The sequence below is a fragment of the Meriones unguiculatus genome, chromosome 19, assembly GCF_030254825.1.
Source record: "Meriones unguiculatus strain TT.TT164.6M chromosome 19, Bangor_MerUng_6.1, whole genome shotgun sequence".
Lineage (NCBI taxonomy): Eukaryota > Metazoa > Chordata > Mammalia > Rodentia > Muridae > Meriones > Meriones unguiculatus.
Genome location: NC_083366.1, coordinates 10,457,172 through 10,482,515, shown reverse-complemented (window position 1 = coordinate 10,482,515; position 25,344 = coordinate 10,457,172). Strand labels below are relative to the sequence as shown.

At 39.7% G+C, this 25,344-nt stretch overlaps 1 protein-coding gene and 1 pseudogene across 1 annotated transcript in view; one reads left to right on the top strand and one right to left on the bottom strand.

Annotated features, from left to right (window-relative positions):
- The window catches only part of Malrd1 (MAM and LDL receptor class A domain containing 1), a 744,773-nt gene that overhangs the window by 9,768 nt on the left and 709,661 nt on the right, over positions 1 to 25,344 (top strand). Inside the window, exon 2 of the mRNA XM_060372547.1 lies at positions 13,696 to 13,836. Coding sequence (XP_060228530.1) covers positions 13,696 to 13,836 — 141 coding nt within the window. The remainder of the gene's footprint in view (positions 1 to 13,695; positions 13,837 to 25,344) is intronic.
- On the bottom strand, positions 24,180 to 24,286 carry LOC132649373 (small nucleolar RNA SNORA17; annotated as a pseudogene).

Genomic DNA, 25,344 nt, shown 5'->3' with positions numbered 1-25,344 from the left:
CACTAACTGTGTAACAATACCCCTGTCAATTATTTTCCACAAACTGTACTTCCACGTACCAGTGCATTTGAGATTCAGCACCTCGGTTTGAAATAGAAGGCACACACAAGTGTGGTGCACAACAGCAGGACACAGCTAAACCACGTAATATTAAGTGTTGGAAGAGTGTGTGAAGCAAATTAGAAAAATTATATAGTTTTCAGAGTGTTTTGAATGGGATGCTTCAGTCACATCATCAGGTACATTTTCATGGAATCAATTTATATGTTAATTACATTCTATTACAAAACCCAAGTGAGGGAAATTTGGGAACATGACAAAATATCTTTCAAGGTCACCTAGAAAATGACTAATAATAGGTAGAAAGGCATAAGCAAAAGGACTAATGGGAAATACATTTTTTGTTGTTGATGGAAAATAATTTATTGAATAGGCTGATAGCAATGCATTCTGTAAATTACTCAGATGTTATGGAAGTTAATAATTAGAAATATGACTGTTAGAAATAGGAAGAGTGGAGGGGAGATAGCTGAGTGGGAGAATCCGTGGCCACGATGCCTGGCGGCCAGAACGAAACTCCCACGGTGGAATGAGTCCACTGATCTCTACACACATTTTATGGCAAGCACATCCGCAGATCAATGACCTCACAAGACCCTCCACGGTTTTCTTGTGCCTGGAACCACCTCCCGAATGACATGAACCTGGTGCCCCAGGCAACCAGAGACCCCTCACTGCCTCCTGATGACTCTCAACATGCGTGTGATCCACACGCATGCACACAGATAAATAAATCAGTGTTTACAAAATTTAAAGCTAGAAATCCTGTCTGTTATATATTTAATTGTAGCATCCTAGACCAATTGAATTGTCCTAATTAATAATTTCAGCCGATGTGTTCATTACCTACCTGTGCCAGACCTTAGCACAGTATTTCATATACTGTTTACAGTGTATCCAAACAGTAGGAGGTACCACATTACCCACTTAACAGACTGAAAATAAAGAAGCTCAAATAAGGAAAAAACAAAACACCAAAACACACAGAGTTATGCAAGAGCAAACCCTGAAGCCTCTGACGTTAAACTCTATCCAGCACTGACTGTAGACAACAGGTGTGTATGGGCCATTGCGTGAAAATGATTTCTCTGTTCCACTCATAAAAACGTTAAAGATGAAGCCGCAGAGAGCTGGGGTGGCGGCGGTGACTGTGCCCAGCGGCTCCCGGCTGCGGAGCTGCAGTGGTGTGTGTGGGCTGCGCTGCTGTGGGCGAGCTCAGAAAAATGAACCTCCTGCAGTCCGCGCCAACGGTTAAGTCACCCGCCGAAGGCCGCACCGCAGCGCTCTTGGGTGAGGGAGCTGCCTGTGGCGGGGCCTTTTGGTGCACTGCTGGTTATGAGACAAATACGGAAAGGGTCGAGTGGTTAGCACCCATTGCGTGAACAAGGAATCGTTGGATTTGGGATTGGAGCTGCAGTCACCGGTGCTATGGCCACTGCGGAAACTCAGTTTATGGACTCTGTTTTCCCTGCCTTTGTTCAGGTTGTCAGTGAAACTGCCAAGTATCGCCATCTCTCTGACGATCTTTTCAACCGTGGGAGCCTTACCATCCGGGCCCGGGGCTGTGTGGGCCACCACGCTCTCTACCATTCTCAGAGTTCTGAGGCTTGTTTGCCCACTGCCCACGGCAGCAGTGGCACAGGTGCCAGCGGAAGCTTAGAAGCTCCTGGTCTTGGGCTGAAGTCATCAGGAGGCAGTGAGGGGTCTCTGGTTGCCTGGGGCACCAGGTTCATGTCATTCGGGAGGTGGTTCCAGGCACAAGAAAACCGTGGAGGGTCTTGTGAGGTCATTGATCTGCGGAGGATTGTGCCTTGGATGCGGGTATAGTTTGCAAATCCGTGATCAAACCCGGGAGACTGCCCGTCAGCCACCAGGCTCCGTGGACAGGCAGCTTTGCGAAGAGGTTAGCTCCACCGTTTAGGAAGAACGTTTCGTGAATTCACTAGGGGAACAGATAGCTAGAGTATGTGGATACGGCACCCTGTTTCCTCAGGTTTTATATCCAGACAAATGCAAGTGCCACGGTGCCTTTCCAGAGATGATCAACTATTGACAACAGAGAAGCCCAGGAAGATTATGATACGGAAATACTTTTTTCTGAAGCCTTTTTTGTATTTCCTTACCCTACTTCTTACATGTGGTTTTATGAAATGGACTCTCGTGGATATTGGCTGACGAACTACGAGCTGCTCACTGTGTCACTGTCAGTGGATTGCTGGAATGATTGGGTAGAGATGCTCTAAAGACGATGCTGGTCTTGGACTGCTTCATGACTACATACATCGGATGCTGCTGTATTCAACAATCACCTTCAACACATGAAGGCATAATATCTGTTGCTCTCAATAATCCATTTTAAATATTTCCATATTATATTTCATTTATTTATTGTGTGTGTGCATATGCACACATGCATGTGTGCATGCAACAGTGTGTGGGGTGTGTGTGTGTGTGTGTGTGTGTGTGTGTGTGAGAAGGCCAGAGAACAACTTTCCAAAGTCAGTTTTCTCTTTTCACCACATGGGGTTCAGAAATAGAAATCGGTCCCTCAGGCTTGGGGAGGCAAAGGCCTCAACGTGTCAGCCCTTAGTAATCAGCTTAGAAAGTCAAGGAAAACTTTTCCTTCATTGTTCTGCGTAATAAATCCTCCTGATGTTTTTGCTGAAGGCCAGTGCCAAACAAGCAATAGCACAGGGGAAGGCCTTCTACGTATAAAGTGAGAAGAAGATGAAAATCACAGCGAGTTAGAATATTTAATTCAAAGGTTAAAGGTATCAAGCATCGTGAGTAATATTAAGGGAAAAAAATGTCTGCAGTGTATCTGATAAATAATTCTGTTCCAAATCCATAAATTAAAAAAGCGTTCTATCACAGAATTCCCACGGAGTAAATATTATAAAACAGGTAGATCAGGAAGCAAGAGAAATGACCACATACAACGAAGCGATCAATCACACAGGACGCTTAAATAAAATTGAAAGCACAGAGCTCTCAATAGCTTTTAAATAAAATAAATATGCATAATTCATAGGGAATACATTGTTGGTAAAGTTGAAAAAAACATATATTACAAGTTCAGGAACATCTCGAACTTTTAATCCATTGAATGATATTTTTGTAATATTAACAGGAAGCTTTTAAAATTTTATACTCTTCAAATAGTGATTTAATTTTTAGTTCTAAGAAACAGAAGGGCTTATATAAACATTATTATCCTCATAATATCATCAATTATGTTTACTGCTATATTGGTTAATGTTTAAATAGATCATGGTACATCGAGGCTGTGGGCATTTTTTGCAGTAATTTGTCAATTATTATGCTATTTAAAATAAGAAAATGCATGTTATATAATAGCAAAACAATCATAATAAATGTTTGTACTTAAAATATGGAATACCACTGCATAAAACTATTACTTGAAATGTCTGTACATTGGGCTTATATTTCATTGCTCTTTTTTATGTATTTATGTTTCTAAAACACATTTTTAAAATCAGAATAAAATGGTGTGTTTTAGATTACTGAATAAGCAGCACTGTTGTTAGCCATTGTATTTATTCTAGAAATAAGAACAAGGCAAGGTCAGGCACATGAGCCCAACAACATGCTTCCCTTTCTCTCTTATACATTTCTATTTGTTTTCTTCAAAAATACTTAAAAGAGGTTTTGTTTTTCTTTTTGTTGAAGATGTAATATGGGTAACAGTGTAGAGAAGCTGAGAATTTCTTAGTAAATTAGTGTGTTGGAGTTTTGTTAGAAAAGGAGCAAATGTCAAGAAGAAAATGTCTCTGAGGCTCCTGCTCCATGCATGGTTGTCACCGATGTACGTCATCTCCCAGCAGTGACCACAGCTCAAGTGACCAGCAAGTCTTCTGTGCTGGAGGCTTTTGAGCCCAACAGCTTGTCTACAGGACTTGAGCTCCCTCTGCCCTCTGTCAGTGACCTAGATGCGGTTAGCTGATCACACAGCCCAGCTAGGCTCCTTATGTGTTTGTTAAAGGCCAACTCTTCCATCTTCCCAAGCCTGAACATCCAGTTTACCTCTTTCATGGTTATTCCTTTGTCTCCTGGCTTTGCTCCCAACTGCATTTTTTTTCCCAAATCTAATCATACCACATTAGCTCTATAGATACATCCTCTAGACCTTCCTTTGCTATTTGTAGGCCCAAACACTATTTATGTAATCATAAATATGTATAACAAAATTTATGTATATTTGAAAAATGCCTGTTTCTTCTCTCATTTCTCCTCTAATAGTTCTAACTTTCCCAGAGGCAATGAAAAGAACAGAGTGATACTAGGAGATGAAGGCAATAAAAGGATAGTTGTTAAGTTTCCAAGATTTACTTCTAATATCATCTTTCCTGAATGTTCTCGGGGAATGTGATAATATTCAAATGATGGGCAGGATGAGTGGGATTTTGTATTCACTGTTGTCAAAAAGATTATGGAGAGCTTCAGCGTATAAACATAAGTCTGATCATGTTCAAACTTTTTAAGATACTTTTATTCAACCAAATTGGCCATTCCATAAAATATAGCAAACTCTACTTCCTTTGTATTTTTACAGTGCACTGAATCACTAATGCCAGTCAGAATTAATATATCTGAAGAGCTATTGGAATTTAGGAGTCAGTGATAATAGTCTTAAAGCTATTATCACAGAGGAATAATCTCACAAGTCACCAGGCTGCTACTATCAATGTGAACGAAGAAGGATCTGAGGTCAGCAACCTGGATAGATAGATACTTAATGACACCTGAAAACCCAGACTGGAGTTCTGATTCACACTGTGTTTAAACAGGAATAGATCCATGTATTAGAATGCTATTTAAATGTCATATATCAGTAAATTTCAGAGGATATTGTAAAATGTAGCAAATTTTCTAAATGAAATTACTCACTAGTTATCGCTGTTAGACTATGTGTATGAATTTGTGCTTACCTATATTTCTTTTCCATAAAATTCAAGCCATTGTATTTATTCTAGAAATAAGAACAAGGCAAGGTCAGGCACATGAGCCCAATAACATGCTTCCCTTTCTCTCTAATACATTTCTATTTGTTTTCTTCAAAAATACTTAAAAGAGGTTTTGTTTTTCTTTTTATACATGTCTTATTTCTCTCCCAAATAATTTCTGCAATTTTCTTTATATGTGCTTTATTTTTCTCTCAAATAATTTTAGATTTGTTACATATAAATTGTACAAAATGCAGGATGTTTCTGTTAAATTACATTAAAAGGGACACTGACACACTGATGTAGATTCTAAAAATTTCCAGACATCTAAGAATTATAAGTGGATAGTGTAAGCAATTTGTTTAGTTAATGTTTTATTGCTATGTAGAGACACCATGACACAAGTAACTAAGGCAAGAAAGCATTTAATTTAGGGCTTGCTTATAGTTTCAGAGGGTGATCCAAAGACAATTATTTCAGGAGTATAGCAGCAGCAAGCAAGCATGGTGCTAGACCAGTAGCTGAGAGTTTAAATCTCATTGGCAAATTGGAGGCAAGGAGAGAGAGAGATGGAGAGAGAGAGAGAGAGAGAGAGAGAGAGAGAGAGAGAGAGAGAGAGAGAAGAGAGAGAGAGAGACTAGGCCTGCACCTGGTATGGGTCTTTAAAGTCTCAAAGCCTAACCCCAGTGAAATACCTCCTCTGACAAGGCCATACCTTCTAATCCTTCTCTATGAATTTGGCACATTATAGACCAAGCATTCAAAGACAAGAGTTTTTGGAGGCCATTCTCATCCAAACCATCACATTCTACTTTCTGTCACTCATAGTTGTTGACAAAATGCACTTAATCCAATATCAAAAGACCCAGTTGTTTTCCACAGTCTCAAGACTATTTAAAAATCCAAAGTCCAAGTTTCTTAGGAGACTCAAGGAAATCTCTTAATTGTGAACCCATGTAAAATGAAACATAAACTACATACTTCCAATATACAATGACATAGAATATATATTACTGTTTCAATGAGAGAAAAGGAGGTACAGTGAAGAAATACTTAAACCAATCATAGACAAAAACCCATCAGGGAAAACTCGACATATTTTGACTTCATGCTTGATGTTACAGGATCTTCGGATCTCACGTTTTTCTTTCTTGTCGACAAAGCTTTGTTAACTGTAACATACTTTTTTTTTTCTTGGGTTGGTTCCACTGCCTGTTTGCAGCTCTCCTTTGCAGACATCCCATGGCTTTGGTACCTCCAGAATCTTGGAATACCCCACAAAATCCAGGATTCATGTTCACAGCTTTATACAATGGCCTCTCTAGGCCTTACCTTCATGAACTCCCTTGCCACACTCTTGGCCTCAGTAGCTTTCCTTAACCATGGAAGAAGATTCAACAACCCCTCTACTCCTGTATCTTTCATGACTCTAAGTCCAGAACTATGTGGCTGATGCTGTCAAGTTCTGCTTGTTTGGGCTGGGAGCTGACTCCTTTGTAGCTCATTTTAGGTGAAGGAAATTCCTGGGCCTTTTGCTTTTACAGATTGAGGGTTAGCTAGGTGGGATCTTGCCCTGAGGGCAGCACTCCCTTTCTTGCATTAAGCATTAGGTCTTTCCTTAAACTTGTTTCCTTGAGCAAAGGACTTGGGTCTAATATTACTTTCCCTGGTGATCTTCCCCCCCCCCCAATTGTACATTTTACATTTCTCTTTGCTCTGCTCACTTTTTTTTAACTCTATACCTGCATAAGTGATCATTAATAACCATGTGACACCATTAATACTAGGGTGTCTTGAAATCTCCTCTGCCAATGATATCAGTCCAAAACTTTTCAGTTTAGCCTTCCACAGATTTTTGGACAAGGGCAGAAAGCCAAAATATCCTAAGAATGGTCCCTAGCCCAGTTGCTAATACTCTTCCCCTCTGAAACATCTTGAGCTGTGTCCCCACAGTCTACATTGCTCTTAGCACTACTATCTTCCAAGCTTCTAGGAACTCATGTTAAGTGTCACCTGTAGTATTCAACTGATTTTATAGACCAAAGCAGGAAAGTATTACACACTCAATAAAATACCATGTTCAAGCCTATCACAACAGTACTGTATACTGATTCTAAATTCTGCCTTAGTAGCCATTCTATGTGAAAAGACATCTAATCATATTTTCTGTGAAAAGACACAATCCCTGATCAGGGCAACATACAAAGAAAACATTTAATTGGGGTTTTATTTACAGCTCCATAAGGTGATTCCATGACCATTAGTTGAGAGTATAGCTGCAGGCATGAAAGCATGGTGCTAGAGCAGTAGCTCAGAGCTCACATCTGATCTGCAGGTTCAAGCAAAGAGAGAGAGGTGGAAGGAGTGACAGGTCTAGGATTGGATATTGAAACCTTTATGAAACCTCTGACAGAAACATGCATAATCCTTTTCAAAAGAGGTCTGATCAATAGGATCAAGCATTCAAATATATGTCCCTATGGTGGCCAGCCTCATTCAAACCACAACACTTCAACTAATAATCAATAAATGAGTTGAATTTGTGTCATGTGTTGTTGCTAAATAAATATTTCAACATAAACCCTTAATATTTCAATGCTAGCTCATCTCTTTCTTCTTAACTCTTTTTTCTTGTATGAAAGTAAAATTGAATCTTGCTTCTAAAAACCAACCTTAGAGTGCACTTAAACTTGGCATGAATTATTTTCTCTCTTGTAAATGTGTCTACTAGGCCCATCTGTTATTTTGAAAATAATCTTCACAAAATTCTCCTTATGTCAAGTAGCATTCTCAGGGACTTTCCCTTCTGGGCAACTGTTGAATGACTAGTTGTTGATCCACCAATTTGTAGGCTATAAATCACACTCTTAACTATATTTTGATAGCTAGAACTGTTTCAGAATTGTGAAATATTTTTGTTCATACTGTGCAGTAGAAATATGAGAAACATGATGAATCATATAAAATGTGGATTAGCATTTCATCTCTGAGTATGATTTGTACAAAACAGGTTGTGCTTCTGGCCTGTGAGAACACCGAAACAAAAGTATTCTCAGCACATGTGGACATTGGCAGTTCAATACAAATCTTTCTCAGAGAGAAAATAAACCTACTTAACAATTTATTCTCTCATTTTGCAGAATAACAAATTCTGAATAGAAGTCTTATAATAAAAAATTAAAAATTTTATGGGTTCTATAGCCTTGTGGGAGTTTTTTAAGCTAAAAATATAATTTAGCATGCCTCCATAAAATCCATCCTGTCAATAGCTTCTCTAATAATTTGAAATAAATTGTAAAAATAAGAATGTTTTCTGTATCAGGAAAGGAATTTGTTTGCTCTATTTCTCTATTTCTTAGAATCACTACTAGGAAGATTCTACAACTACTGGTTTACTGATTGGCTGGGTGAGTGAAAAAAGAAAGTTAACTCAAAAAAGGTTGACTAAAGTCCCAAAGTAAGGCTTTGTTTATCAATCTTGGAGGAAAACAGAGATAAAGTTATTTTATTATTGTTGATTGGAATTTCTTTATTATAACATAAAAAAGTGAAAGGGATGTTCATAAAGGATACATAAAACTTTATTAAAATGAAAGACATATTACTAACAGGTTGAGAAGGTAATCTACAGAATGGGAGAAACATTTACCAATTAAACATCTGATAAGGATTGGTATCATGGATATAAAAAGAACTACAACTCAACAGAAAAAAAATCAGATATCAGAACCAAACCCAGACAACCTATCAACATCTTTAAAAATTCAGTGAAGGTCCTGAGTAAACATCTGTCTTCAGACAGCATACCAATGTCTAGTAAGCAAATAAAAATGTCCTTATGACTAAACAAGTGAACTTCAAATCACACTGAGATGCAGATTTTAGCTCACATTCATTGGGGAAACTGTTAAAAGTAATATAAGGCAGAATATTCCAGAAAATAACAAATATTGGTGATTATAAAGAGAAACTAGAACATGGACTTCGGTTATGGGGCTGTAAATTTTTACAGACACAGTGGGAAATTGAGGTAAATTGCTCAAAAGTATAGAAGCAGAATTGCCAACTGATTCAAGGATTTCACTTCTGGGTGGATAGCCAAAAGAAACAATAATGGCAGATTGAACACATATTTGTTTTTTCAAGTTCAAGGCATTATTATTCACGATAGCCCAAAGCTGAAAGCTACTCAGTATCCTCAGACAACTGATTGTTTAAATATGATGTGAGGTGTGTCTGTTGGTGTGTGTGTGTGTGTATGTGTGTGTGAATGAGTCTCCTGATAAAGAAGACTGACACATTTTAACTTAAGTCCGTCTTGCAGACACAATGCTACATGAAGTAACCTAGGCATAGAACAAATGCTCTATGATTCCATACATACAGAGTGATCAAATTCATAGAAAGAGAAAGTAGACTGAGAACTTCCAGGAACTTGGTAAGAAATTGGGTGGTGGTGTCAGGGGTGGAGGTGGTTTGATGACTATAAGGTTTCAGTATGATAAAATGAAAAGCATCCTAAAATATATGACAAAGATAATTCAATAACAAGATAAAATTAAACACCACAGGCTCATATGGTTAAAATGATAAATTTTAGGTAATGCATGTTCTCCACAATGCAAACTCCTTGAAGATTATGATTGTGTATTCAAGAACTTTAGAGAGAGAAAAATGAACTTTGATGGCCTGAGCCTAGGAAAACTTGAGGTGTGATTTGCTTTTGATGTTTTCTCCATTATCTCTTTCTTTGTTAGAATTTTTCTCAATCTTACGTTGTGTGTTCTTTTTTTCTGAAGAAATTATACTTTAATCATTTCCCCAGGCCTGTCTTGAATTTGTACTGGGTTCTGGGTTTTCAGACTCTTCTCACATTTTACGCTCAGGATGCGAGGCTAAGCACTGCACTCAGGGTCAGCCGCTTTGGACCCAGAGAAGAGCATGTCTGATTGCATGCGGGTTGATGCCCCAGGTCCCGCCTCTGAGAAAAAGGTATCGGACGGGTATGATGCTCTTTGGGTGGATGACACCTAAATGAACATCAGTACAAAGTCCCAATTTATTTCTAATATCAGAGATCAGAACTCTATTCTTGCCTGAGGCGTCCAAAACAAAAAGGGGGAACTGTAGAGAGCTGCGTAATGCCGCGCCTTAAAGATGGAACTGGTTTCTGCCTTCCACCTTCCCGATGGTGAGTGCTCTCTGTCACAAACAACTCCACATTTGGCTAAGGCTGAGGATCTGGCTTGCTTCCATGTATGTGGATCTACCTGCATTGCCCACGTGGCATGCTGAGGTTGGCTACCCAGAGGCTATTTAAAGTGGGCTGGCTTTACCCAGGGTCAGATGATTGTTCAAGGTTCCTGAATAAACTGCATTGAAAAAAAAAAAACTTTTGGGCAGAATGCATGGAATCTTATGAAAGAAGTGGGAAATAGTAAGATCTGGAGAGAACAGGAACTCCACAAGGAGAGCAACAGAACCAGAAAATTTGAACACAGGGGTCTTTCCAGAGACTCATACTCCAACCAAGTACCATGAATGGAAGATAACCTAGAACACCTGCATAGATGTAGCCCATGGCAGTTCAGTGTCCAAGTGGGTTCCATAGAAATGGGAACAAGGACTGTCTCTGACATGAACTGATTGGCCTGCTCTTTGATCACCTCCCAGTGAGGGGGGAGCAGCCTTATCAGGCCACAGAAGATGACAATGCAGCCATTGCTGATGATATCTGATAGACTAGAATCAGAAGGAAGGAGAGGGGGACCTCCCCTATCGGTGGACTTGAGGAAGGGCATGTGTGAAGAAGGGGGAGAGAAGGTGGGATTAGGAGGGGAGGAGGGAAGTGTTTATGGGGGAAAACAAAGTGAATAAAGTGTAATTAATAAAAGTTAAAAAAAAAACTTATTGCTTCTCTTTTCACAGAAGCATTACTGAAGCCAATGTTGATAATCTGATATATGTTTTATTATGTTGTAAAAGACTGACTATGAAAGATCTTCAGAAATTCCTTAATGATCAGATCTGGAATCATGGATGCTGGTTTACAAGATAACTGGGGCTTCCAAGAAAACTTTAAAAACACAGTATGGAAGCATTTTTCCTCTTTTACTAGTATAGATCTGACCTTTGGGGTCATAAAAGTGAGAGCAAAAAGGTAAGTTTCATAAGTCAAAGAGCACAGGGATTCTACAAAGCACCCATGTACTCATTGTTTACCATGTTGTCCAAATGTGCTCTGACCCACACAATGTCTTGGTAGTTTCATTAGCAGCAGTCTACAAAGTGGCAGATTTCATTATAGCAAATGATCTCAGATTTGAATGCTAAGTCACATACTGAATTAGAAAACAAAACAGCCACACAATTTTACAAAATTTACAAAAATGCTTTAAAATGCGCAATTCTATACTGGTGGGAAAATGAATACTTAAGACAATTTTGGATGCCTTTGAATAACCCAGTAACTCATGATTGCTTTTTCAAACAAAATTAGTTGGAAATATGTGCTGATTAGATTCATTTTATAACAAAAGAACCCCCATTGAGACTATTCAGAGGGAAAAGATGTTTTATTTAGCTATTTTTCTCCAGTTCTAACATGCTCAGAAATCATCTTTGTCTCTATGTGAAAAAGAACAAAGAATTTTTCAAACAGAACATCAATTCAGCAATGGTACTGAAGGTAATCTCTCGGTGTTAAACCAACGTTTGTCGCCTCTCTGAGAATGTGTGCATATTTATACAAGATTGCTGAGATACGGAGGTTAAAGAAGTTTTTAATTATGGATCATCATAAAAATTGTTGGGAACCAAAATAAAAATTTAAAAGAAGGATACAGATTTATGCAAAGACATGCAGAGATGAGTAGATAACACACAATTTTGTGCTGCTTAATGACAGGCTACGTTCTGAGAACCATACTGTTAGATGATTTTATAGTTCTGTACATACCTTGCATAAACCAACATGTTACAGGCTAATTGAAATAGCCACATTATATATGCCCACAGTGCTCCCTGTGCTTTTAAATAACTGACTGCATAATTTAGTTCAGTGTTTGTGTAACCTAAATATTTCAAAGACCGTATAAAACCGAGAGTTTAACTTGGCACAATTCAAAGACCAATACAATCTTTTGCTTTTAGATAGAATGGTGTCAACTGTCTATGAGAGGGTGGCTCCTTTAAGTTGGCTGGGATTAGTGCTAGCTTTTTTTCCTGTAACTTTAATACAAATGGAACGGGAACTAAACCAATTAGGCCTCGAAGCATGGCTTTAGGAATTGGAGGCAACCAGACAGACTGCAGTTTTGAACCATCACTGAATAGCTGCCCTGATTTATTAACATTACTTAAAAGATGTCATCTCAGATTCCCCTTCTCTAAAATGGAAAAAAACAAAACATCAGTTTCCTGAGGCTGCTGACGTTGTAAACCGTTGAAGGGGGGATAATTAGAGAAGAACCGATGATCTCAGTGAGCGCTCAAGATCCTTGCTATCGTTACAGAACACTGCTATTTAGCAAAGTCTTCCAAAAAAAGGTGGCTAGGAGTAAAAGTAATAACACAGTAATGGTGAAGGAGACACTTCTACACTATCTCTTCATTCTCATAAAAGATATCAAGAGAATGCACCGAACACATGCCTATGACTGTATCATATTTTCGTCTGAGAGTGATTAAATGAAATTATATTGTCACTGAGTAGTGGGGCATTAACCAGCAAGCATACTACTTCCACTGTGGCTAGAGTAACTAGCAAACAAAGACACTCAGGGAAGAGCAGCCTCTGACACATTAAAGGCCTACAGCCCAGTTAAGGGTGTTTCAGGGTAGTAGTTTAAGGAAAAACATCACTGTGAAGCTTAAAGCCTGGGAAGGGACTGTTTGCAGTTGAGAACTTTAACTTTTGCAACATGACATTTCCTGATGTTGCACAGTAGAATAAAGAATACTAACCCCCACATTTTTAGGAAAAACAAACAACAAAAACCAAGTCCTCTCTCTTTCTCCCAATGTTCTTCAATCAGTTGTATCTGAATGGAAAGGGAACCCAGAAATGCCTCTGCCATGATAAAAGCACGAATATTTACCCCAATGCTGAGATCAAACCAAGAAGCTATGCTTAGTTCCAAGGATACATCCCGTAGACTGTTGCATTTCAATCAGGGAGTTTTGCATGATTTTGTTCTTTTGAAACCTGAAATTCCAAGGTCAACAGATGACAGGCACATCACTATTCTGATGAAGCTGTAAATGTCAGAGTAACCCCAGGGTTGTAAAACACCATTGCGTGGCTAATGGTCTTAGAGCCTCACAGTTTGTCTGAGGGACACAAGGTTGGTGGCTGATTGTCTCATCTTACAAATGAAGAAAAAGCTTTCTGTGCTTGCAGGATTTGGTCAAGTCACTCAGTTAGTGGCACCTCAGATTCATAGAATATCCCAAGTTCCCGGCTCTGTGAGACATTCTTTCCCTTTAAGCACACAAAGTTTTGTGTTTGGTAATTTATCAGAATACCATGTGCAAAAATATTTACATTATAGAGCATCAAAACACAGCTTTTTTTCTTTTAGCCTTTCTTAATCTGAATCTGGTATATTATTTAATATGAGGAGAGAGTGAGAGTAAAGTGTGAAAAGTAATTTCTTTTGTTGCTTATTAGGCTGGAGTTATGGGAGGTGTGACTTTGAGGATGGGCTCTGCGGCATGACACCGGATCAGAGCCTACTATCTGGTTGGGTAAGAAGAAACGGGGTGATTGGTCCGTCACCTCCATTCTGGGACCACAATGGCAATGTATCAGGTAAATGCTTTGTGTTTTCTTTAGTTACATAATATATTTCATAATATATTTTGTAGTCTACGCCATTATTTTGTCAAGTGATCTGTGCCTCTTTCACTTAACATTATATCTTCAACTCTATTCATTTTTTGAATGTAGAATGATTTTCTGCTTTATGGCCAAATAAAAGTCCACTGTGCATATATTCCACATTTTAAAATTAATTCACCCACTCATGAGTGCTTGTGCCTATTTTATAGCTTTTCTATTGTTACTAATGCCTCAGTAAACAATTATTTAGGCATCCACAACTGCGATGCTTCTATTCCTTTAAATATATATCCTTGAGTTGTATACCTATGTAAATATAGCAACTATACAAATTTTTTAATGTTTTCTGGAACCCTCATTCTGATTTCCATAATGACCAGATTAGTTTACATGTTTGAATATATTATTTCCCTTTTAGTCTTTATTTCTTTATTGGTTTAACCCTTATTTTGGCTCATGTAATTAATTAGAAACGTGATATCTTTGTTGACATTTTTAAATGAAATGTCGATATTATTTAATCCCTCAAAATACTTATGACTCTAAATGCAGCACAAATTTTCTTGCTTGAATTCCTGGCACCCCAATATGTCTATTTAGCTTACATTTGGTATGTGGAAAACTCTTTGGATCCTTTAGGGAAATTACAAATCTGAACATGTTAGCACTATGTCGATTAGACAGTTGAATGTCGTTACTTTTGGCTGGGCGAATTTCAACTTTGTCTGGCAGTACTCGCCTAGTCAGAATTACTAGAAAGCTCCGTGGACTGCTCCCTGCTTTTGAGATATCTCTAGAGGTTATACTTCCTTTCAGCTCTTTATTCATTACCTACAGAACTTCATCCATTCAACACTGTGTGTTTAACTTACATTTTAAGTTGTTTATTACCTTACATTAGAATGAACAGAATTCAACTCCAGACAAGCATTCAACTATGTTTCCATACAATATGAAGAAAGTTTACACATTGTCTTGTATAACTAAAACCTTCCTTTTTAAAGAAATAGGTGATACCTTCCTTAATAAATACAATAAAATCCAGTTATGGACATTACCATGGAGATTATTTAAACCAAACAAATACTTGAGGTTTATATAAATAAGTGCTAGACTTGTGGATTGTAATGGGTGTCTTATTTCCTAGCTATTTTGTGTCTTAGTTCTCTGAATTTTAAGAGCCGAAATAATAATAGTAAGTTCATAGAATTAATTTAAGAGTAGGATGGACTTAAGAGTGACACATTACTGTTAAAGTTTATCATAGACAGGTACTCAAAAACATCAGGTGTTTCCATTGCTGAAGGGTGTTGATGTTATTAGCAAGACAGAATTTCGTGTATTTAGGCTACGATATAAAAATACCTTTGTTGAGAAATTTTAGTAATTGTTAAACTAACTTTATTAGAACAAGGAACCAGTTTCACAAATAGGACCAACTACTACTACAATACAGTGATACACAGTTACTGTAGCTATAGACATGGCAGACACTGACTGACATTGCTGCTGAGATTTTTTTTATTGCAGTATCTTACAAATTATTTGTAGAACATTTCTCTTTTGGCCCTTTCACCTTATTCTTTATTGTACTCGGGGACTCTTTTATATGAGTGTTTATTCGTCTCAGATTTATTCAGAGGCACAGTGGCTGCTCTTCCTCCGATAGTATGTTATTTGCTCTTACACTACCCCACTCTGCATTCTGAGCTAGATAATCCACGAAGCTTGTGTTTCTCTCATTACATTTTTAAGCTCTACATCTTTTTGTGTTTTTTTTTTCAGTGTTATGTTTTTAGAGGCTAGTAATACAGATAAAATGGGACAGTTTTCCCCAAAATAATGCTTTTGAATACATCATATGAGTTGGTTTAAGGTTCCTTGGAGTCAGAGTAGATAGAATCTTGCCCTGTCCATCAGCTGGCTGTACAGGCTCAGCATTTTCCATTATAAAATGAGATGATGATAGCACAAGAGACCTTGGAAAAGAGACTCGTTATCCCCTGGCATGGCCGACTAAAGGCTGATGATCTTAATAGCAGTCATGAATCATTTATAAATACAATTAATATCAAGTTTTGAATTGTCCCTAGTAGTAATTTTAAGTAAAGAACTGTTCTGATATTAACTCCTTGAAAACATTTATTAAAAATAGTCTTAGAATCTTTTCTCCATTTCAAAATCCTTGGTTCATAAGCATTAATGACATTTTTGATTAACTTACTCTTGAAATAATTTCCCAGTGCTTCAAAATAAGATTTTCATCATGCAACCAATGCCTTGAGTTTTCAGAATTGAGCTTGAAAATATATTAAGGGATTGAAATATCACCCTAGGTAGTATTTGAAATCCAATAAGGTTCAGGTGTAGAGATGGAAGTGTAGTATTTATTTGGATAAAGTAGCATCACTATAAAAATTTCAAAGACATCTTTGAAATGACAATGTGGCTTTTAAAAAGAATAAGCATCAACTCTAGTGATCAATGGGGTGATAGATGTCACAGCCAGATGCTCTTTAATTACTTCCCCCCAAGGGAGGAGCAGCCTTGCTAGGCCAGTGGACAATGCAGCCAGTCCTGAAGAGACCTGATAAACTAGGGTCAGATAGAAGGGGAGGAGGACCTCCTCTATCAGTGCACTTAGAGAGGGGTAGGGAGGAGATGAGGGAGGGGGGAGGATTGAGAGGGAATGAGGGAGGGGGCTACAGGTGGTATACAAAATGAATAAACTGTAATTAATATAAAAAATAAAAATTTAATACAAAAAGAATAAGTATATAGTTGCAAGAGTTAGGGGATCAGGGAGTTTACTATGAGACTGTGTCTCCAAATGTCAGAAGCTACAGTTTCACCAACATGACTCCCTATGTGTAATCTGAACAAGAATAAAAATAATAGACATTCCAAAATGGACAAGAAAAGCCCACAGGCCTCTACCCTACGTAAAGAGCTACAAGCAACGAAGTGGGAGAAATGGTCTTTCCCAGGAAGAGCACACCAATTGGCTACCCAACACCAAATGGTTATCTCTAAAAACATACATTCAAATAATATTATATGGACTAAGTAAGTTATCTTTAGAAAATATATACATATATACATGTATACATGTAACAACAATTAATGGGGGAGAGGTCATGAATTTAAAAGAGAGTGAAGAGCTGTCTCTGGGAAGTTTGGAGAGAGGAAAGAGAAAATGCTGTAATTATATTATAATCTCAAAAACAAAAATAGTCAAAAATAGTTTCCTCTACATTGGATAATATTTATAGTATTATATATAGATGCTTCTAGGAGGTAGAATCCAGAGTCCTGGGAGAGGACTCTATAGTTAAAAGTGCTTGTTGCCTTTCCAGAGGGCCTGGATTCCATTCCTTGCACCCACAGCAGGTAGCTCACAATCACCTATTAGTCTAGCTCCAAGACATCTTATGCCCTGTTCTGGTTTTCATGCAGCACACACAGGAGCACATTTAGCTGAAAACACAACTTTTTTTTTTAAAGAAAAGAATCCTCACTGAAGATGATCTTTTCTAGTTCCCACCATTTGCCTGCAAATTTTATGATTTCCTTGTTTTTAAATGCTGAGTAATATTCCATTGTATAAATGTACCCCAATTTCTGTATCCATTCCTCTGCTGAGGGACATCTAGGTTGTTAAGAATAGAGCTGGCCCCATCAGACTAACTCCCCTTCTCTCTTATGATTCCCTGTACTTTGCCAAAGGTTTGGTCATGAGTCTTTGCTTTGAAAACACTGCTAGTTAGAGTCTTTCAGATGCACTCAGTAGACTCCTGTCATACGTTCAATGCACATCCCATCTGTCTTTCTAAATGAGGATTGATCATCTTAGGAGCTCCACAAGGACCAAATATATCTGGGCACAGGGTCTTTTCTGAGACTGACATTCAACCAAGGACCATGTATGGATATAACCTAGAACCTCCACTCAGATGTAGCCTGTGGTAGCTCAGTAACCAATTGGTTTCCCAAAGTGAGGGGAACAGGAACTATTTCTAACAGGAACTCAATGACTGGCTCTTTGGTCTCCCCACCCCCGAAGGGAGGAGCAGTCCTGTTAGGCCACAGAGGAGGGCTTTGCAGCCAGTCCTGAAGATACCTGATAAAACAGGATCAGATGAATGGGGAGGAGGTCCCCCCTATCAGTGGACTTGGAAAGGGGCACGGTGGAGATGAGGAAGGGAGGGAGGGACTGGGAGGGAATGAGGGATCGGGACACGGCTGGGATACAGAGTTAATAAAATGTAACTGATAAAAAAAAAAAGAATAGAGTTGGCTATTAAGAATAGAGCTTCTGGCTGTTAAGAATAGAGCTGCTTTGAACATGGTTGAGCAAATGTCCTTGTTGTATAGTTGAGCATATTTTGGATATATGCCTCTGAGTGACATAGCTGGACCTTGAGGTAATTTCCTGAGAAAGCTCCACATTGATTTACAGAGTGGTTGTACAAGTTTACATTCCCATCAGCAATGTAGAGTGTTCCCCTTTCTCCATGGCCTCACCAGCTTGTATTGTCATTTGAGTTTTTGATCTTAGCCATTCTGATGTCCCTAGTTAGGGAAGCAGGGACTTTCTCTGGCATGAACTTAGTGGCAGGGACCCTGATCACTGCCCCAAGTGGGGGGTGGGGGTTGCAGCCTTGCCTAGCCACAGAGGAAGACAATATAACCAGTCCAGATGAGACCTGATAAGCTAAGGTCAAATAGAAGGGGAAGAGGACCTCCTCTATCAGTGGACTAGGGCTAGGGGAGAAGCATAGAGGGAGTAAAGGGAAGGAAGGATTGAGAAGAGGTGAGGGAGGTGGCCACAGCCAGGATATAAATTAAATAAATTGTAATACATGATAAAAATTTAAAAAAATTAAAAAAGAACCCTTTAAAAATGTGTAATCCACTACAAATTTCCTTCCCCTTCCAATCCTCCCCCCAGTCCACAGAAAGGGGAAGCCTCCTTCCCTACCACCTGACCCCAGCCAATCAAGTCTCATCAGGACTGCCTGCAATCTCTTCCTCTGTGGCCTGTCAAGGCTGCCCCTCCAGGGAGAAGTGATAAAAGCATGTGCAACAGAGTCCATGTCAGAGTCAGCCTCCTGCTCCCCTTACTAGGAAACCCACATGGTAACTGAGCTGCCATGGGCTACATCTGAGTAGGGGCTCAAACATTTCTTTTAAGTTGAGAAATTTTCTTTTGTATGGCATGTCAGGTACATCTGCTGGTGACAAATTGTTTTGGTTTTCTTTTTGGAAATATTTTCTTTGAAATATGATATAATAATAAATTATTATGAAATTATATTATTAATGGATTTCAAAATTTTTATACTCTTTAAAAATGTTTTACTGACTTATACATGTTTTGTACTTACACTTTTTACATCGACATTCAAATATTTAAATAACTTCTTTTGTTACATATTACATGTCTTTTGGTCTTACATATGAAATTCTAAAATTAGGCTCTTTAATATGAAATACATATTTTTGTATGTGCTCCATTTTTCTCTCCTTTCCTTCTTGTGTTTTTCAGTCATAGATACAGTGAGTACATGTATAACATGGTAAGATGGCATTGCTTTCTTTTCTAAATTGGATGTTTTCTATAAATCTAACTTCATTTTTGTGATTATGTTTTTATTATCATAGTCAATGTATCAATAAAAACACTGAATAGTTTTAAAATCAAATATATTTCAATTATAAAGTTGGTTCCATGTTGTCCTTTTTTATTTATTTTTTTAATTTTTTTTATTATTATTAGTTACATTTTACTAACTCTGTATCCCAGCTGTATCCCACTCCCTCATTCCCTCCCAATCTCACCCTCCCTTCCTCATCTCCTCCTTGCCCCTTTCCAAGTCCACTGCTTAGGGAGGACCTCCTCCCCTTTCATCTGACCCTGTTTTAGCAGGTATCATCAGGACTGGCCGCAAAGTCCTCCTCTGTGGCCTAGCAGGACTGTTCCTCCCTTGGGGGGTGGGGAGATCAAAGAGCCTGCCATTGAGTTCCTGTCAGAAATAGTCCCTGTTTCCTTTACTATGGGAAACCAATTTGTTACTGAGCTACCACGGGCTACATCTGAGCAGAGGTTCTAGGTTATATCCATACATGGTCCTTGGTAGAGTGTCAGTCTCAGAAAAGACCCCTATGCCCAGATACATTAGGTCCTTGTGGAGCTCCTATCCTTTCCACGTCATACTAACTCCCCTTCTTTCATATGACTCCCTGCAGTCTGCTGAAGGTTTGGTTATGAGTCTTAGTATCTGCTTTGATACACTGCTAGGTAGAGTCTTTCAGAGGCCTTCTGTGGTAGGCTCCTGTCCTACGTCCAATGCACATCCATCCTTAGCCATCAGGGAGATGCAAATCAAAACAACCCTGAGATTTCACCATACACCCATCAGAATGGCTAAGATGAATAACTCAAATGACAACACATGCTGGAGAGGTTGTGGAGATAGGGGAACCCTCCTCCACTGCTGGTGGGAATGTAAACTTGTACAACCACTCTCGAAATCAATCTGGCACTTTCTCAGACAATTAGGAATAATGCTTCCTCAAGATCCAGCAATATCGCTCCTAGGCATATATCCAAAACATGCTCAAGTACCCAATAATGACATTTGCTCAACCATGTTTATAGCAGCTTTATTTGTAATAGCCAGAACCTGGAAACAAAGCAGATGTCCCTCAATGGAGGAATGGATACGGAAACTGTGGTATTTTTACAAAATGGAATACTACTCAGCAATGAAAAACGAGGAAATCATGAAATTTGCAGGCAAATGGTGGTATCTAGAAAAGATCATTCTGAGTGAAGTATCCCAGAAGGAGAAAGACAAACATGGTATATACTCGCTTATATAGACCTACAAGATACGATAAACATAATGAAATCTATACACCTAAAGAAGATAAACAAGAAAGTGGACATGGGGTAAGATGATCAATCCTCACTTAGAAAGACAAATGGGATGTCCTTTTTTTTTAAACCTCATTTTGCTTAACTCTGACAACAGTTTTAAGTTACCTTCTGTTACAGTATTTTCTATATTATTGCATATTCCCGAGTTGTTAAATAACTGTAGATGACTTTCCTGGGTATTAGAGATGAAGAGACATTGGATATGGAATTCTCATTATTTTCAGAAAATTGTTATGATCTTTAAGATGATGAGTAACTTACACCAATGCAGTTTGCTACACTGTCCTGCTTCTTGTGAGCAGTAATTTCAATAAAATTTTAGCTTTTTTTTTGTCCTAGTGGCAAGAACTCCTACACAAGGAGATTGACATTTTAGTCAGAGTGATGACCAGAATTTATTTTTTATTAGAATTGTTTTATTATTTGACAATTGCATACATATCTACAATGATATAGGATCACATCTCCCCTACTTCACCTCCAACTCCCCATGTATTACCAACATATTCTTTTCTTAATCCTCTATCTTCTTTTTGTGTGTGAAAATCCACTAAGTTCAATTTTTGTATCTCATGTGCTTAGTATGAGACCATCTTTCCCCCAGAGCACTATCAACTGGCAACAGCTTCTCAGTCAGAAATGGAGTTTGGACAATATCTCCTCTGTCTATGCTAGAATTTTGGTTGTCTTGATCTGTGTAAACCTTGTCCAGGTAACCACAGAGATACATGTTCATGAGTGCAGCAACCATGTCATCTACTGAAGAAAGCATTTCATAGCACTCCTCCCCATGCTTCCGCTCCTTTCATTCGTTTCATTCCTCCTGTGATGTTCCTGGAGCCTTGGAGGGGGATGGGGTCATTGATAAAGACGCTACATTGGTCATTCATAAAGATGTTATACTTAATGCACTTGCAAATTGTTATTAGCATTTTGGTCAGTTACTAGTCTGTATTGATGGCTTCCCAATGCCAAAGAATCTTCTCTGTCTAAGGTTGAAAATACCCCAGGTATTGAAAAATCAATTTGGTAACATGACCATTTAGCAAAGTAACAGCAGCAGATTATTCTATTATAGCACCTATGACCTCCACAGCCATGGACTTTTTATGAAAACTTTTATTGGTTCTTTGTGAATTTCACATCATGTACACCAATCCCATTTATTTTCCTCACTGCTGCCTCATACCCACTCTCTTCTCTTGCAACCTCTCCCCAAGAGAGGAAAAATAAGAAATCTCATCGTGGAAGCTGTACTGTGTCAGTGTGTCTCACACTTCTTTGTTTGCAAACGTTCACCGCTGGTCTAGTTCAAGGCCCCTGGCTTCTTGTACTGTCAGTACTGGAACCTCACTGGGACTCATCTTGGATATCCTGTTGTTGCCCTGTGTCATGGAGATCCTGTAGTTTTGGATCTGTGGGACTGACCCCTTCCTGCACTCCAGCACTTCATCGAAGGGGTAGATGTTGGGGTGGGCCAGCTCAAAGTCCTTGATCTGGGCCTGAGAGGTCTCTGAGCTGGTCAGTCTGCCTGTTCTCTCACTCTCACACCCTCGGGGCTGGCTCATCCACAGCCCCTGCCGCCAGGGCAGCTTTTCTCTTCTTCCCAGGTGAGTTCAAGGCCCACTATCCCGAGTGTTGCATCTGGCAAGGAACACGGTCCGTTCTCCTACTCTCACGACCCTCGAGCCACGTCTCCAGCCTGCCATAGATATGAAGGTTTGAACTACCAAGCCGGCAAGGGGCAGGGCCAGCTGTCCTGTGCTCACTCCCTCCAGGCCGGCTCATCTGCAACCTCCACATCCAGGGCCTGCCGTATTGTGCTGCCCAGGCGAGGTCAGGGCCTGCTCTCCCAGGTGCTGCAGCCGGTGAGGGTGAGGATGTGTGAGGACACCCCTCCCTTGCTCAAACTTCTGCAAGGCAGACAAGTTGTGGGATCAGATCTCCTATGCTCAGACCCTTGGGATTAGCTCACCCCTGTCATCAGGGTCAGCTCAACCACGCTGCCCAGGTGAAGGGAAAGGGCTGCTCTGCAGAGAGCTGCAGCAGGTGAGGGGTGGTGACAGCTCTCTTGCTCTCATGACCTCAGGGTAAGGTCTTCTGCTTGCTTCAAGGATGAGCGGGGAGGGGAAGGAGTGTATCTCTTCCTTGTCTCTGCCACAGCACAGGACAGGAATAGGAGGGACAGCTCTCCCATGATACCCAGAGCTTGTTTTTAATAAAATCTCAAACATTCAATTTTTACCAATAAAGATCCAGGAGCCAGACGATGGGGTGAAAGCCTGCTAGCTCAAAGAGGCAGAGAAAGCACCTAGCTGACCTTCCTTCTCAGCTGGTGTCCCAAAAGGAAAGTGCAATACTCTTTCCTCACACTATCTTAAAAAAAAAAAAAAAAAAAAAAAAAAAAAACCTTAAACTGAAAGCCCCTCCCTTCTCCTTCTTGTGTCTTCCTGTCTGTCCTCTTGCCTTTTCCTTACTCTCTGTGGTTGTTTTTTCTATGTTCACTTCCTGTCAACTGGTTGCTTGACCCAGGACTAACTTTAATTAATCCCATTTGCAATATTCAAGCAGAAAGCTCTTGAATTAAAGGTGTATGCCAGGGCTGAGCCACAGGACGGCTAGAAACATTATTTTTTTCCCAGTAAACAATACGGTCTTGGGGTTCACAGTGTGACCAAATGTCCTGCAATACCCAGGTGAAGAGGCAGTTCTGAACAGTCCTCAGACATCAACATATCCCCAGCTTGCAGCCCAGACCAGGGATGTCTGCCTGGCCTTTGGTGGTAACCAGGCTCCCACTGCTTCGGCCCCTGACAGCAGCACAGACCAGGACCCCATCATGGTCCCTGGTGGCATCTCTGTCTGGCTACAGAATGTTCCTCACTACTCTTGCATCTCCTGTTCTGCCTCTCTTTGTGGTGCCCACATTCTTGTGTTTCTCCTTCTCTTCCATTTCTCCACCACTTACTTCTTGCTCCTCTTAGTTGGCCCCAGGATCTTTGAGGGTCTAGGTTCATTTCAGCAGCAGTCTCAGAAATGCTATGCCCTGCTCATATATTATGGCATTGGGCAGAAGTCAACTTGGGCATGGCTGTCCCCCCACAGGCCTGCATGGTGCCAGTCTGGTGGTCATCTTGGCTTGCTTCCTATCCCCCTTCCTAAGTGGTGTCTTTTTGAGGGCTGTCTAGCCTTGGCTCCACGGTCTCAGGTGGGGTTCTTCTAGTCTCTCCTGTGCTCCCTGTCCTGGGAGCCCTATGGGCCTGCCTGACACTGGAATGGTGGTTGTCTCCGACTAGCTTTCTGTCTGGGTCTTTTGGCACCCAACTGCTGGTCTTCTCAGGCTCACTTTTTTTTTTTTTTTTAAATATTACATGACTAATCATTCAGATGTTCACGGGTCAGAACCCTTCTCTCCTCCCTGCTGCCTACAGACACGTGTGACACAATAACCATGCCTGCAATGCCTGTAGGGGCAGGACCCAGCCACAGACTTTTGACCAGGGTTACAGTGCCAGGCAAGGAATTTCCTCATATAGAGCAGGCCTCAGATCAGATCACAAACCGGTTACTTACCTCATAACAATTGTGCAACTATTGGAATAGTGGATACATCTTGTCTAGCAGGTTGGTATTGTAGCGTGTTGTGTCCAGTGCTAGGTAGGACTTTTGATATATATATAATATATAATTAATATATATAAATAATATATATTTTATATGTGTGCATATATATAGCAAATCTATATACTTGGTAGTTGTCTACATAGCACTCCCCAGTACTGTGAAAACTATTCAGCAGTGAGGAAGTTTCCTGGATGGTTTGGTGTTGATTTTTCTATGTCCTATAGTCAAAGTATGTGGTGGCTTCAGCATTGCACTGTCACCATCCAGTTACAGAAAGGAACTGCAAAAGTGTATGTTATTTTGTGTAATGCTAGGGCCTCCCTGCCCAATAAGTTGTAAGTAGAAATTCCACTCCTCACACTGTGATTTTCATTCAAAAACCCGTGTCTTCTGGGAGTCACATTGTCTATGTATGCAGGGTACATCCTGTAAAACTGATTTTGAAAGTTATATGCTGGAATTATCTTACTAGCTCCTGGGTTTCCATAGGTCTTTTGCACACACTGTGAGTTTGGCTAACCCACTGTGTTCGTCTTCATTCCCCACACCGTATCCATGTTTAACATGTCATTAGTGTTCTGCTATCTCCCTCTTTATATTTAATTGGAGTATGAGATAGTAGACTTCGTGTGGCTTCTTCATTCACTCTTCCTTTGGGTTAGGGTTAGTCCTCCCTCTGCCTTTCTACCCCTGCCATTTCATGTCTCTAAATTAATGTTGCCCATACTCTACCACCCTCCTTTAAGGCATCCTTTTTCCTAAATATCCCTTTCTAGTTTTCTGACTTCCTCTTTCTCCTCACAGGCCCTGAGACACTTTTTCGTGCTCTCTCTCTACAATTCTGTCTTAGTGTCCACATGGCTTCCTTAGTGCCCCTTCTCAGTGTTCAGCCAGCAGCCTTCCTGTCATAG